Below are 16,174 nucleotides of genomic sequence, written 5' to 3' on the forward strand. Positions count from 1 at the left end.
CCACTTATCTACCTCATCAAGAGCCACTAGGAATGGGCAATAAATGCTGGCCCAGAGATCAATGGCCACATCCTATAAGTGTATAAAAAAAGCAACAGCAGATGTTTTAAATCCCCTCAAGCTAATTTAGAATAATATAAGATCCACGATTTGAAGATGCCGGTGTTGGACTGGGGTGTACAAAGTTAAAAATCACACAACACCAGGTTATAGTCCAACAAGTTTATTGGAAGCACTAGCTTTCGGAGTGCTGCTCCTTCACAACCACCCGATGAAGGAGCAGTGCTTCAAAAGCTAGTGCTTCCAATTAAACTTGTTGGACTATAACCTGGTGCTGTGTGAATTTTAAATAAGATCCACTGAAGGGTTTCAGCACAGGAGGAGCCTTCAAATTGTCACATGTTCATCTGTTCACATGTCACAGCAACTCTCACAGTCCCAATCTCTTCACCTTGCCCTCTGACCTTGCACTGAAACTTTTATGAAGAGGAAAGCAATATTTGTTTCCCTGCACTTGTCTTGCACATGGTGATTATGGTGTTATGAATTTGGTCATTGGTGCTGACAGATATAAATTCACCACAATTTCGGTCTCTCCATATAGCTCATCATATCCTGGTAGAAAATGTACAAACAGCACCACCTACAGACACAAATTGTCTCGATACTTCTAAAGCAGGACCAGGCCCAGAAGCCTAGGTTTTAGATATACTTAGATGTGCTTGCACCAAAAATAAAGTTGGAATCAATGAGTTCAGGTTGTTATCATCAGCAATCACTGGCTAATGAATAGGACATTGTGTGTCACTGGTCATGGTTTCTGTGGGCCCTTGCATGGCTAATCCATCTTTTAGTTAGGGTGTAGCATATGCTACAGCATATGAAGCAAACACAGTATTCTGCTTCCTGTCACAAACATACAAATTTGCAGCAGGGAGGGGACATGAAAGGTCCTTAGTCGGTAGGATTAGGGAAAACCCTAAGGCTTTCTATAGGTATGTTAGGAATAAAAGAAACAGTATTCTGCTTCCTGTCACAAACATACAAATTTGCAGCAGAAGTAGGCCACTCCGCCTCTCAAGCCTGCTCCACCATTCAATATGATCATGGCTATCTGCCTATGGTCTCAACTCCACGTTCCCATTTCATTCCTACCCTCCCCTCTACCCACCCTCTCCCAATGACCTGTGACCCCCCCGGCTAGTCAAGAATCCATCTCCTCTGCTTTAAAAATATTCAATGACATCACCTCTACTGCTTTCCTGGGAAGACAGATGCAAAGACTCACAGCCCCCAGAAGAGAAATGTTTCTAATTTCCGTGACATCGCTGTATGGCCATGGGGAGTTTAGCAAAACATTATTGCTTAACATGTCACATTTTTACACAATGTCCACTTGAAGCAGATTTGTCTTTTCAGGCTTGGGCTGTCTGGAGACTCAGCAACTTGTGCTGAATGACACAAGAGTAAAGTGCTGGTGACAACAATTTGAGTAGAGGTGATCCACTAAACTGGGATTTTTCCAAGAGTGTACTAATTTGGAAATGTCGATATATCTAGTGACAATTGAACTCAGACACTTCATCTTGCTGGCACTGCATCAACAAATATAGCATTTGAAATCTCTTAAAATATTGTAAATTTTTCTGCTGTGATGATAGGGGATCAAAAATTTTGATTAAAAATGAATTAAATCTCATAATGATAAACTATGCATTCTGTGCTTTAAAATATTAAGCCTTCCTCTGCTACGATACCAGTCCAAGAGAGGAGAAGCTGCACACGTAATGCTCTTTCTGAGCTGCATCCTGTATGAGTATAAAGTGGCACATCAGGCTAGGTTGCTTCTCGATGACGTAAGCGATCGGGTAGAGCTCTTGGCTTTCAGCTTACATCAACAGACACATGTGGAAAAGTCTTAAGTGGACAGAAATGTACTCTATTTGAAAGATGGCGTTGGCATCTACCTGGTCTATGATAGACATGCTTACCTTCCTTCTACCCTTCTCTGTGCACTTCCTTAGGGCAAGTCTGAAATTTAATCAACCCACTTTGCAGCTGAAGATGAATGAAAAAGGCACAGCAGGTCAGGGGTTAACCAAGGTGCATGAGAGTCAACATTTCAGGACTGTAGAAGGGTCCTGCCCGAAATGCTAACTCTCTTGCTCCTCAGATGCTGCCTGACCTACTGCGCCTTTTCCAGCACCACGCTTTATCAACTCGGATTTCTCCAGGATCTGCAGTCCTCACTGCCTCCTGACTGAAGATGAATTCAGTAGGTGAAGTGCAGATGAAAAGAAAGGTATTCAAAGCTTGTTCATTTTAAAATGATCTTAGACCAGTTGGAAGAAGCCCTGCAAACTATCACTCTGAATGTGATCAGGCCAGATGATGAGTGCGTGGATTTGCTAATTCTGATGGTATCCAATAATGGAAGACTTTCTGCCTTCTAAGTGAATCTTTGAAATTCTCTGTCCCAGAGGCTCAATCATTGAGCAAGTTCAAAACAGATTGATACATTTCTAGTTCCAAATGAAATCAAGAATTGTGAGGATACCATGGGATTATGGCATTGAAGTAGATGGTCAGTCACGTTTCAAAATGGCACAGCAGGTTCAATGGGCTGAATGGCCTATTCCTGCACCGATGTTCATGCACCTATTTTCAACCAAAGTTGTACTGAGTGGAGCCAATTACCTGATGACTCCACAGACGAGCAGTTCATGCAGTAGGTTTTGTCAACACTACCAGAAGGACGTATTTGAGTACTTACTGTTGAGTCTTTGCTGATATTTTTCAATCACCTTCAGAAGATCCATGCATGATGTCTGTACTATTCGGAAAATCTGAAAGAGATGATATGAGAATTTTGTAAGACATCAATGCAAACCCCCACAGGTAGATATCAGAGTGAACAAGGTATTTAGTATGCTTTCCTTTATTGGTCAGAGTACTGAGTACAGGAGTTGGAAGGTCATGTTGTGGCTGTACAGGACATTGGTTAGGCTACTTTTGGAATATTGCATGCAATTCTGGTCTCCCTGCTACAGAGGGGATATTATGAAAGTTCAAAGGGTTCAGAAAAGATTTACAAGGGTTGGAGGATTTGAGCTAGAGAGAGAGGTTGAATAGGCTAGGGCTGTTTTACCTGGAGCATCGGAGGCTGAGGGGTGACCTTACAGAAGTTTATAAAATTATGAGGGGCATGGATAGGATAAATAGACAAAGTCTTTTCCCTGGGTTGGGGGCAGTCCAGAACTAGAGGGCATAGGTTTAGGATGAGAGGGAAAAGATTCAAAAGGGAACTAAGGGACAACTTTTTCACGCAGAGGGTGGTGCGTGTAAGGAATGAGCTGCCAAAGGAAGTGTTAGAGGCTCGTACAATTACAACACTTAAAAGGCACCTAAAAGACTGGAGGTTGGCTAACGTGGTGCCACTATTTAAGAAAGATGGTAAGGACAAGCCAGGGAACTATAGCCCAGTGAGCCTGACCTTGGTGGTGGGCAAGTTGTTGGAGGGAATCTTGACAGGCAGATGTACATGTATTTGGAAAGGCAAGGACTGGTTAGGGATAGTCAGCATGGCTTTGTGCGTGGGAAATCACATCTCACAAACTTGATTGAGTTTTTTGAAGAAATAACAAAGAGGATTGATGAGGGCAGAGCGGTAGATGTGATCTATGTGGACTTCAGTAAGGCGTTTGGCAAGTTTCCCCAAGGGAGACTGGTTAGCAAGGTAGATCTCATGGAATACAGGGAGAACTAGCCATTTGGATACAGAACTAGCTCAAAGGTAGAAGACAAAGGGTGGTGGTAGAGGGTTGTTTTTCAGACTGGAGACCTGTGACCAGTGGAGTGCCACAAGGATCAGTGCTGGGTCCACTACTTTTCGTCATTTATATAAATGATTTGGATGTGAGAATAAGAGGTACAGTTAGTAAGTTTGCAGATAACACCAAAATTGGAGGTATAGTGGACAGTGAAGGAGGTTACCTCGGATTACAATGAGATCTTGATCAGATGGGCCAATGGGCTGAATGGTGGCAGATGGAGTTTAATTTAGATAAATTTTGGGAAAGCAAATCTTAGCAGGGCTTGTACACTTAATGGTAAGGTCCTGGGAGTGTTGCTGAATACAGACACCTTGGAGTGCAGGGTTCTAGCTCCTTGAAAGTGGAGTCACAGATAGATAGGACAGTGAAGGCGGCATTTGGTATGCTTTCCTTTATTGGTCAGAGTATTGAGTACAGGAGTTGGGTGGTCATGTTGCGGCTGTACAGGGCATTGGTTAGGCCGCTTTTGGAATGCTGCATGCAATTCTGGTCTCCCACCTACAGAGGGGATGTTGTGAAAGTTAAAAGGGTTCAGAAAAGATTTACAAGGATGTTGCCAGGGTTGGAGGATTTGGTCTATAGGGAGAGGCTGATTAGGCTGGGACTGTTTTCCCTGGAGTGTCAGAGGCTGAGGGATGACCTTATAGAGGTTTATAAAATCATGAGGGGCATGGATAGGGTAAATAGACAAGATCATTTCCCTGGGGTGGGGGAGTCCAGAACGAGAGGGCTTAGGTTTAGGGTGAGAGGGAAAAGATATAAAAGAGACCGAAGAGTCAACATTTTGATGCAGAGGGTGGTGCATGTGTGGAATGGGCTGCCAGAGGAAGTGGTGGAGGCTGGTACAATTGCAACATATAAAAGGCAACTGGATGGGTCTGGAGGGATATGGGCCGGTTGCTGGCAGGTGGGACTAGATTGGGTTGGGATATCTGGTTGGCATGGACAAGTTGGAGCAAAGGGTCTGTTGTTTCCATGCTGTACATCTCTACAACTCTTTACAGGGATGTCCAGATAATCCTCATGATTCCAGCCCAGACTTACAAGTTAAAGACTTCTGCATTACCCAATGACGAGGGCCCGAGGACAAATTATACCAATTCGAATCCTGCTTCAAGCAAGCATGAGGCAGTAAATAGCCCACATGTCACCATAAGTTGTCAATCTCATTCAAAAGTTATCAAGACAGCTTGAGTGGGAAATGTTCTGACATTTAATGCAGCCTATTAGTTTCTTCAATCTTTGAAAGTTTATTTTCCATACACAACAAAGCCACTTAAACAGTACATGTCAGCTCTCAGCTTCACAAAAATGTCACCAGTTTTAATGGAGAGGCAAGTTAACTTATGCTTTTAGTCTGTACTATTCAATTTACAGACCATTATTTGAGAATGCAGTGATTATAAATTCAATCTTTTTCAAGACTACCATAATTGTGATCCAGCAAAATGTCACTGAGTGAGCATGCTCCAATTCCTAAGAGGATTACTTCATGGCTGAAAATTTCTATCTGTAAACTCGCTGGTATTTATAAGATTTGCTTTGTTAGAATGAAGGATTTTTTTTCACAATAGTAACAGAATAGCTATAAATGTCACTCTAACTCGCTTCAGCTCCATTGAGTAGCTTATTAGCAAGGTGAGGACAAGTCTCTGTTTAACAGCATTAATTGTGTTTGGCCTTCAATCCACAAACTTTGCCCCCAATATGCTAATGAGTCCATCACACACAAATAAAGTCATTAGTATCCTTACATGATCCAATGCGAATTGTAGCCTCTGAATATCACAGTTAACTGAGCCCTAATAATGCTGCACCAATTCAGTGCAACGGGGAGGCAGTGGTAATGTCACTGGCCCAGAGTCAGAGTTATACAGCATGGAAGCAGACTCGTTGGTCTAACTAGTCCACACCGACCATGTTCCCAAACTAAACTAGTGCCACTTGCCTATATCCCTCCAAACCTTCCCTATACATGTGCTTATTCAAATGTCTTTTTAACATTGTAACTGTACCTGCATCCAGGACTACGCTAATGCTTGAGAGCCGTGGGTTCAAATCCCACTATGGGCTGCTGGTGGAATTTAAATTCAATCCTTAAATTATTGAAGCTATCATCAATAGCCATATTGATCCATTTGGTTGACTAATGTATTATGTGGAAGTAAATGCTTTCCTCCATATGACTCCTGATCCATCACAATGTGGTTGACTTTAACTGCCCTCTGAAATGTCCTATTAAGCCACTCAGTCCAAGTGGACTTCCTGTGCTTCCAGGTTGTTAGCACTGCTGACTCACAGCACCACGGATCCAGGTTCAATTCCAACCTCGGACGCCTGCCTGTATGAAGTTTGCACATTCTCCCTGTGTCTGCGTGGGTTTCTTCTGGGTGTTCCGGTTTCCTCCCATAGTCCAAGGATGTGTAGGTTAGGTCGACTGGCCATGCTAAATTGCCCATACTGTCCAGGGATGTGCAGGCTAGGTGGAGTAGCCACAGGAAATGCAGGGTTACAGGGATGGGGAAGGGGAATGGGTCTGGGTGGGATGCTTTTCGAAGGCTTGGTGTTGACTCAATGGGCCAAAAGGCCTGCTTCCACACTGTAGGGATTCTGTGATTCTATGATTCTACATCCAAATCCCATGGTAGAATTAAGAAATAGAAATTAACACCTTGGCATGTAAACTGCTTCAGCCTTTTCCATATTCCTGCATAAGAAAGTTTGGGAACTTCAGAACAGGAATGGGAAGCAAGAAAAACCATGGAGGAAAACAACCAGTTATGTGAAGGTCAATCAGATGTGAATCACAAAAATGGGCATCAGGATTCTAAGGTAACGTTGAACAGACTTTTCAGGTCTGTTCCCGAGTCCTACCATAAAAAGGAAATCTATTACTGGGACCTACTGGTTTTCAGTGGAGATCTTAGATATTCCTTGGTTGACTAATTGTCGATGTGAACTACATCAAATGTATTCCAACGACATGGTACCAAATGATGCTGTCCTTCTGACCTTTGAGCTCCAAACACATCTAAAACCTGTCAAATCCAAGAGATTAACACCGAGTTAAATAGAGGGCGATTTGTTTGGATATAGACAGATTGCCAGCTCTCAGCAGAACCAATTTAGAAGAACCAATCTTTGGAACGACAGTGCCATCCAAACAATTCATCATACCCGTAACTCCACTGATCTTACTTCTCCCAACAGAATTGTCAGAGCTTTGCGTGATTTTATTTGTATATGACTAGAAAGGGAAATGCAGCCTTACCAGGACAGGCACCTGAGAATAACCAGGCCAAGAGTAACACTGGTAGAAGCAAGTGAGAGAATGGGAGTCCCTTCCTCACCCTCTGCACTGAGTATTGTCACTGTTTGTGTAAGCAAGTGTTGGTTCTATTTTTCATCAAACACAAGATGGCAATCTAAAGTCATAACCATACTGGCTGTGTAATGGGTTGAGCAGATGGAAGTGGGAGGCTGTGACTCCTGATTATATCGTAGTAACCCACCACAAATGCAAAGCAAAGCTACGTTATGCAAAGTCTACAGGCTTACTGTAAACATCGCCTAAAGCTTCCTTGGTGACTTTAATCCACACCAGTACACCAGGAGCTATATGGGACAGCTGAAATGGCAGTCAATACACAACACAGAATTTCTTTCCTAATTCCCAGCCTTTCACCACTAATTGGAGGCCATTTGCCAAGATTTAGGATACAAACCCTGTACCACCTTTGTCTACTGTGTAACCACAGCTAATTATACCAGGCCCCGCTATGAATGAGGGTTAAACACATAGGCACCTGTTAAAAATACCCACTAATACATAAATGACAATGGGCACCCCAGGTTCAAGTTCCTCTGATCCCAGAGGTGTGGCATAACAGGTCAATGTAAAAGTACTCCTTTTTTTAAATGAAAAACTAAAATGTTTAACATAGGTGAGAAATAATTAAATTATTTTATGGAAGTTGTGAATGACAGCTATCAGAATGGCATGCTGTTGTCCAACAATTAGTAGCAAACTGAAACATAAACTTTAAAACCCACTACCCAACATTCAAAGTGTAACCTTACATCGCATGGATGCACATACCCACAATCTTCAGAGTACATTTCACTTGTGATGCTACCAATGCCAGAGAATTTTTCTTGAGTTATTTCTTGAGTTATTACTGCTCACCTGTCCAGAATCTTCCCAGGATATAGTCTTACAGGCACAAAGAGCTCTCCAGCGAACGATCAGTTTATCAACACAATGAAGCTCTACATGGGGAACTGAAGTAAAGCTGGACCCTCTCCTTGACACATCTTCGACACATTAAAATACAGTCCACAATTTCCACTCTTATTTATCTATTCATATCCAGTGTATTACTTGCCTTAGCTTCTCTTCATGCTCCTGCATTGTTATACCTAATATATCCCAGAGCTCTGCTCTTGCCCCCACCACCACCGATTTCTCACCTACACGCAATCCTCTCAGCAATATTTATGCAAAGCAGAGTGTTAGTCTTACAACAGCCTGCTCTATCTCATCACCAAAGCTCTAGACTCCCACACTTTTGCTAAGATTTCAGATTGTTGATCTAATACCCAATACTGGAAAATCAGGAATTCCCTCCAATTCAGTATTGCAAACACGATACTCATTATTTTCAGTTGTCGCTCCAAACTGTCTCCACCCGCTACTAACTCTATCCCTCTCTCTGACAAAGAGCTGAGACTAAACTGGCCAGCATCTAACTGCTACATCTGACCCAGAGATGAGCTTTCTTCCTCATGTATGTGCCAGCTCTAGAGCCACCTATTTCCAATTTTGTAATATCGCCAGACTTCAGCCCACCTCACATTGCTGAAATCCTCAATCACGCTTTTATCTCGACGCCCCACAATTCCAATGCTCTACTGGCTTGTCATCCACATTCTAACCCCGTACACTTGGTCATCCAAATTTCCTTGACTTTTACCGAGTACCATCCATCACCCTTGTAGCTGGTCAGTAAACAGAGTTTGTAAACAACAGACGAAGATCATTTGGCCATTTACTCCCTGTGGAGCAATTCAGTCAGTCCCATTCGATCCCCATAGCTACACAGGTTTACTTCTTTTAAATACCCATCCAAATTCTTTTTGAAATCACTGACTGTTTTCACTTCCACCATCTTCATGAGAAGAGAGTTTCAAGACATTAGATGCAGCGGAAGAAAGTTCCTCTGTACATTATTAATCCCCACCCTTCCCCAACTCCCCTGGGTATATCTTGCCCAAAACCTTAAATCTATGACCCATTATCCATGCCCTGTCAGCTACTGGGAGAAGTATTTGCTTGTCTGTTATCAAAGGCTATTTTAACCTCTCTCAAATCTTCTGTAAATCTCCTTTGCTCAGAGGATGATCCCAACCTTTCCAATCTAACCTTTCCTTTAAACCCCAAACTGTGGAACCATTTTGGCAAATGTCCGAATCCTCTGAAACATTCTTCACATCTTTCCTAAAATATAGTGACCAGAGTTTGGGAGAAGATTTGTAGCTTGGGTGCTCGTTGTTGTGGTTCTGTTCGCCGAGCTGGAAATGTTTGTTGCAAACGTTTCGTCCCCTGTCTAGGTGACATCCTCAGTGCTTGGGAGCCTCCTGTGAAGCGCTTCTGTGGTGTTTCCTCCGGCATTTATAGTGGCCTGTCCCTGCCGCTTCCGGTTGTCAGTTTCAGCTGTCCGCTGTAGTGGCCGGTATATTGGGTCCAGGTCGATGTGTTTGTTGATGGAGTTTGTGGATGAGTGCCATGCTTCTAGGAATTCCCTGGGCTGTTCTTTGTTTGGCTTGCCCTATAATGGTAGTGTTGTCCCAGAAACACCACAGAAGCGCTTCACAGGAGGCTCCCAAGCACTGAGGATGTCACCAAGACAGGGGACGAAACGTTTGCAACAAAAACTTCCAGCACGGCTTGGTTGTGGTATGTCCTCGTTCCGTGGTCTTTCTCTTAGGCATCTGTTGGTGAAGTTGCGCGGGTATCCGTTTTTGGCGAATACCTTGTATAGGTGTTCCTCTTCTTTTTGCAGTTCTGGTGTGCTGCAGTGTGTTGTGGCCCTTTTGAATAGTGTCTTGATGCAACTTCGTTTGTATGTGTTGGGGTGGTTGCTTTCATAGTTCAGGGCTTGGTCTGTGTGTGGCTTTCCTGTATTCCTTTTGGTGAATTCTCCGTTCGGTGTTCTCTGTACCATCACGTCTAGGAATGGGAGTTGGTTATCCTTTTCTTCTTCTCTCGTGAATCGGATTCCTGTTAGTGTGGCGTTGATGACCAGACTTGGACCCAATATTGTAGGCCGAACTAGAGCTTTATTAAAGTTCATAGAATGTCTTGATGTTAAAATTTTTATCCCTGTTTTTGTTACCCCACCACGACCTTTCAATCTCCATAATCTCCCCAGTCCCACAAACCTCTGAGATATCTGCTCTCCTTCTTTCTGGCCTTGTCAGCATTGCTAATTCTCACCACAGCATCACAACATGGCTGTGACTTCAGGGGCCCATGTCGTAAGTTCTGAAATGTCTTCTCCACCTCTCTAACTCACTATCCCCTTTCAAGACACTCTTAAAATCTATCTTTTCAACCTAGCCTTTGATCTGCTGGCCGAATATTTCTTTTTATCATCTTGGTGCCATTTGCTTTGTTTTATAATGCTGTTGAACACTTTGGGATGTTTTACTATGTGAAAGACAATGCACATTAATCTAATCACATCTAGAGTGTGAAGGGTAAATACGCTGTTGGAGAGTAACTGGTGGGAAATCTGGTATCTTTTTGCTTCACCTTCTCCACAGCACTAAGACCAACAGCAGCTTCCCTGAAACTGCATTGACTGAGATCAGTTAAAAAAAATGAGGGAAAGAATCCAAAATTACACTAATAACCACACTGCAATAACAACAGTATACACTTACAAATTCTTCCTAAAAACTGGTGTTATCTGAGAACCCCACATTTTTTGACCAATCAATATTTCAGTTTAAACAAGTTGTGCTGATGTAGGAGAATGGAGAATGCGTAAGAAAGTTAATGAATCCAATACGCAACAAATTGATTAATATCAAGAGGGACCATTCCCCCAGGACACCCTGGTCCACTCCTCCTCCACTGCCAACATTTTCCTACACCCCATGGCATCTTTCTACACAATTGCAGAAAGTGTAACATCTGTCCGTTTACTTCCTTATTCCTCACTATCCAATGCCCCAGATATATCTTTCAGGTAAAAAGTCAATTTAGAGTCATAGAGATGTACAGCATGGAAACAGACCCTTCGGTCCAACCCGTCCATGCCGACCAGATATTCCAACCCAATCTGGTCCCACCTGCCAGCAACTGGCCCATAACCCTCTAAAACCTTCCTACTCATATACCCATCCAAATGCCTCTTAAATGTTGCAATTGTACCAGCCTCCACCATTTCCTCTGGCAGCTCATTCCACACACACACCACCCTCTGCGTGAAAAAGTTGCTCCTTAGGTCCTTCTAAATCTTTCCCCTCTCCCCTAACCCTATGCTTTTTGTTCTGGACTCCTCCAACCCAGAGTAAAGACTTTGTCTATTTATCCTATCCATGCCTCTCATGATTTTACAATAAGGTCATCCCTCAGCCTCCAACGCTCCAGGGAAAAGAGCCCCAGCCAATTCAACCTCTCCCTATAGCTCAAATCCTCCGACCATGTACACTTCCCTCGATTTGGTCTACAGCTTTACCAGGTTCACGGCTCACAATGTGGACTCCTCTACATTGAGGAGACAAAGCGCAGACTGGATAACTGCTTTGCAGAACATCTAAGTTCTTTCCACAAAAATGACCAAGCTTCGGTTGCCTGCCATTTGAACACACTATCATATTCCATTGTTAATAGTTCTGTCTTGGATTTACTAGAGTGCTCCAGTGAAAGAACATTTCATTTTCTGCTTGGAAACACTGCAACCTTGTGGGCTCAATACTGAGCTCGATAATTTTAGGGCCCGAGCACCTTCTCTAATGTCCCTACCCCATCACCCACTGATTATCACATGGGCTGCTACCACAAACAACCCTTTGTCAGCCACTAACAATTCCCATTAACAGCTATTCATTCTCCCAGACTGACCTTTACCCGTTCCTTCGTCTGTAAAGTTGTTCTTCTCTCTCTCTCTGAGCTCCATCTCCACCTATTATTTACTCCTTCCCACTCCCCTCATTTGTTCTCTGGCATAAATATACAACCATTCCCTAGCTACAATCAGTTCTGAGAAGGGACGCTGGATCCGAAACATTAACTCCACTTTCCCTCCATAGATGCTGCCAGACCTGCTGAGATTTTCCAGCAATTTCTGATCTGGTTTCTGATTTCTAGCATCCGCAGTTCTTTGGTTTTAAAATCACACTGACCTGGCCATTAATCTGAAGTGCTTTGCAATCTTGTAGCAATCTGGAGTCTCCTTTTCACTGGATTAAGATGTTGCATTTTTGCATGAACACATAAGCAGCAAGTTCTGAAATCTGGCCATGATCTGAAGGTTGCAAGGTTTCAGAGAATGTACCCGGATTTCATCAGCTATAAAGCACAGGTTTTGGCAGGCACAGTATAAACACAAGCTTTTCTTTTACAGTTGGCGGATTTTGAGCTGTCATGGGGCCAGGCACAGAGGCTTTGTAGATTAAGCAATCTGCTAGGAATCTGAGGAACACTCAAAGCAGGTTTGTGACTCTCTTCAGGTTGCACTACACTCGTTTGGAGTTTCTAAGTGACATTTTTAAGCCTGTTCATCCAGAAACCTTTAAGACATGGGTGGGGCTGTTCAGAACATAGTTGGATAAATACAATACTGCACTGCAATACTACTCCACAATTTGGTATAAATATATGCAACTTCCAATAAGCACAAAGTGAGCCACACTGAGACCCTCAAGTTCTGCATTACCAAGCAAAACAGTTAAAACTAGATGTAAGTTTGCTCGTTGAGGTGGACGGTTCATTTTCAGACGTTTTGTCACCATACTAGGTAACATCATCAGTGAGCCTCCGATGAAGCACTGGTACGATAGTCCACATTCTATTTGTGTGTTTAGGTTTCCATGGCCTAGTGATGCCATTGCATGTTCATCAACTAGCCACAAAAAGACATGACCTTCTCTCACTAGTATCCTTACATACAGATGAGGAAGGTCACCGCTTTGACTGGGACAAAACATCCATCAAAGGACAAGCCAAACAGAGACATGCACAAGAATTCCTAGAAGCATGGCATTCCAACAGGAACTCTATCTATAAACACAACAATTTGGATCTCGTCTATCACCCTCTGAGAAAAAGAACAGGAAATGACATCACCACCACAGGAAATAATATCACCAGCTCAAGGTAATCTAAACACAAATAGAAAGTGGGCCATAACACCAGTGCTTCATCAGAGGTTTGCTGATGTTACCAAGTATGGTGATGAAACATCTGAAAACAAACAGTCCAGCTCAGGGAGCAAACTTACATCCAGAACCTCAACCTGAGCTACAAATCTTCTCCAAACTCGCTAAAGTTAAAACTGACTGGGCAGTACATTGCTTGTGAGAGAAAAAAAGTCAGTCTGGGAAATTTTTAACCCAATTCCTATTGCATGTAGGCGGATGACATGCAGTTGCTTACAATGAACAGGAGTTGACCATTCAGTACCAAGCCCAGGTCACCATTCAATTCGATGGCTGTGATCTTTTTCTTAATTCCATCTGCCTCGCTCGATTATGGATCTCCTAATATCTGCTTAAATTTTTACAAATTGCTCAATTAAACCAAAGCCCCATCACCTTTTTGAAGGCAAGAATTCCAGGTATCCACTGCCTTTTCTGTGAAAAAGTATTTTTGACAGTATTCCTGAAAACCCTGGCTCTAATTTAAGACCACACTCATTGTTCTGGACTTTCTCGACAAGAGGAAACAGCTTCCTTCTATCTACACTATCAAATCCTAAATATCTTAAACCGCGCTGTGATCCATGGTGTGCATGCTCACAGGTCCCTTCAGGTAGCAGAAGTGGATAAACTGGTTAAGAAGGCATAGGTGACACTTGCCTTCATTAGCCAAAGCAAGGTTTAAGAGCAAGAAGGGTATAAAATGTTGGTTGGGCCATAGCTAGAGTATTTTGTGTAGTTCTGGAATCCAAATTATAGGAGGAATGCAATAGCACTGGAGAGGGAGCAGAAAAGATTTGCCAGGATATGGGCTGGCCTGGAGGGTTTGAGTTGCGAAGAGAGAATAAACATGTTGGAGATATTTTCCTTCAAGAGGAGATTAAAAGAGGGCATGATAGAGATGCATGTAATTATGACGGGAATGGACTGGGTAGATAGGAAGAAACTTTTCCCCTTGGTGAAGGGATCAATGACCAGGGGCACAGACTTACAGTAAGGGGCAAGAAGGCTGAGAGGATATGTGAAGAGAAACATTTTCACCCAGAGGGTGGTGGGAATCTGGAACTTACTGTCTGTATAAGGGTGATAGAGGCAGGAACTCTCATAATATTTAAGTAGTATTTAGATGTACACTTGTGATGCCAAAGCATGGAAGATTATGAGGCTAGTGCTGGAAAATGAGTTTAGAATACTGTAGTTAGGTGGTTGATTTTGAACAGTGCAGTTTCAATGGGTGGAATAGTCTTTTTTGTGCTGTAAACCTTATTATTATTTGTTTAATTCCTTGAGCTTTTTAAAATTTTAAATATTGGTAACTTTCCAATCCAAATGCAATTCCTGATCGGCAAGTTTTTTTGGATTTCTTTCACACAAATCTCACTGGTTTCTCCATTGTAACTTTATTCTTTCTGATATTAAATCCAGTACGTTTCCCTCCATGTTCTTAATTTGTTTTTAAACTTCCTTGCCTCTCTGGCATCTAGCTTTTTCCTCTATTGTGAAATATAAAATGTTTAGCAAGCTTGACATTTCCTGATTTTCAATTAAAATTTAATCTCTCTCTTAAGGGGTCCACATTACTCTTAGTTACCTTCTTGGTCTGAGGTTTTTTTTCCTCTAATAACCTTTAGTGTTGCGCTTCCCATCCCTTGCAAACATTTTCTTGTCGAGAAAGTGAGGACTGCAGATGCTGGAGATCAGAGTCAACAGCGTGGTGCTGGAAAAGCACAGTAGGTCAGGCAGCATCTGAGAAGGAGAATCGATGCTTCAGGCATAAGTCCAGTATCAGGAATGAGGCTTGTGGGTGAGAGGATGAGAGATATATGGGAGGGGAGGTGGGGTGGGGGATGTAGCTGAGAAAGCGATAGGTGCATGAAGGTGAGGGAGACGGTCAGACGGAGTAGTGATGGACAGGTCAGGAGGGCGGTGCCAAGTTGGAGGCTTGGGACTGGGATAATGTGGGGGGAGGGGAAATGAGGAAGCTCTTGAAATCCACATTGATCCTGTGTGGTTGCGGGGTCCCAAAGCAGAATACAAGGCTTTCTTCCTCTAGGTGTCGGGTGGTAATGGTTTGGCGGTGGAAGAGGCTCAGGTCCTGCATGTCTTTGACGGAGTGGGAGAGGGAGTTGAAGTATTTAGCCACGGGAGTTGAAGTATTTAGTGGAGTTGGTGGGTGCGGGTGTCCCAGAGATGTTCTCTGAAATGATCCGCAAGGCGGCGTCCGGTCTCTCTGACATAGAGGAGACCACATCGGGTGCAGTAGATGACATTGGGAGAGGTACAGGTAAATTTCTAACGGATGTGGAAGGATCCCTTCCAGATGCGGGGAGTGATGCGGGCGCCAGTTTTGCACTTCCTGTGGTGGCAGGGAAAGGTGCCCGGAGTGGGGTGTGGGCTGGTGGAGGGCGTGGACCTGATGAGGAAGCCGCGGAGTGAATGGTCTCTCTGGAACGCTGATAGGGGTGGGGAGGGAAATACATCTTTGGTGGTAGGGTCCATTTGAAGGTTGCATTAGTGGTGGAGGATGATGCAACGTAAATGGAGGTTGATGGAGTGGAAGGTGAGGACGGGGTGTTCTGTCCTTGTTTTCTTGTACCGTGTTTTTACAGATCTTATGACATCCTTATGGTGTTCTTTACTTCCCTCTCAGTCTGTGTCAGCGCTACTAAGTTTTCCCTTCATACACGTCTTTACTTTTAGTCTTATACATCTCCCATTGACCAGAGGAATCTACACCAGAAAGGAATAGAACATAGAAGAATACAGCGCAGTACAGGCCCTTCGGCCCTCGATGTTGCGCCGATCCAAGCCCACCTAACCTACACTAGCCCACTATCCTCCATATGCCTATCCAATGCCCGCTTAAATGCCCATAATGAGGGAGAGTCCACCACTGCTACTGGCAGAGCATTCCA

General features: G+C 43.3%; 1 protein-coding gene across 1 annotated transcript in view; it reads right to left on the reverse strand.

The window, feature by feature from the left end:
* LOC122551458 (islet cell autoantigen 1-like protein) overlaps positions 1–16,174 on the reverse strand; it is a 103,212-nt gene that overhangs the window by 68,862 nt on the left and 18,176 nt on the right. Inside the window, exon 4 of the mRNA XM_043693391.1 lies at positions 2,774–2,846. Coding sequence (XP_043549326.1) covers positions 2,774–2,846 — 73 coding nt within the window. The remainder of the gene's footprint in view (positions 1–2,773; positions 2,847–16,174) is intronic.

This window comes from Chiloscyllium plagiosum, chromosome 7 (assembly GCF_004010195.1).
Source record: "Chiloscyllium plagiosum isolate BGI_BamShark_2017 chromosome 7, ASM401019v2, whole genome shotgun sequence".
NCBI lineage: Eukaryota > Metazoa > Chordata > Chondrichthyes > Orectolobiformes > Hemiscylliidae > Chiloscyllium > Chiloscyllium plagiosum.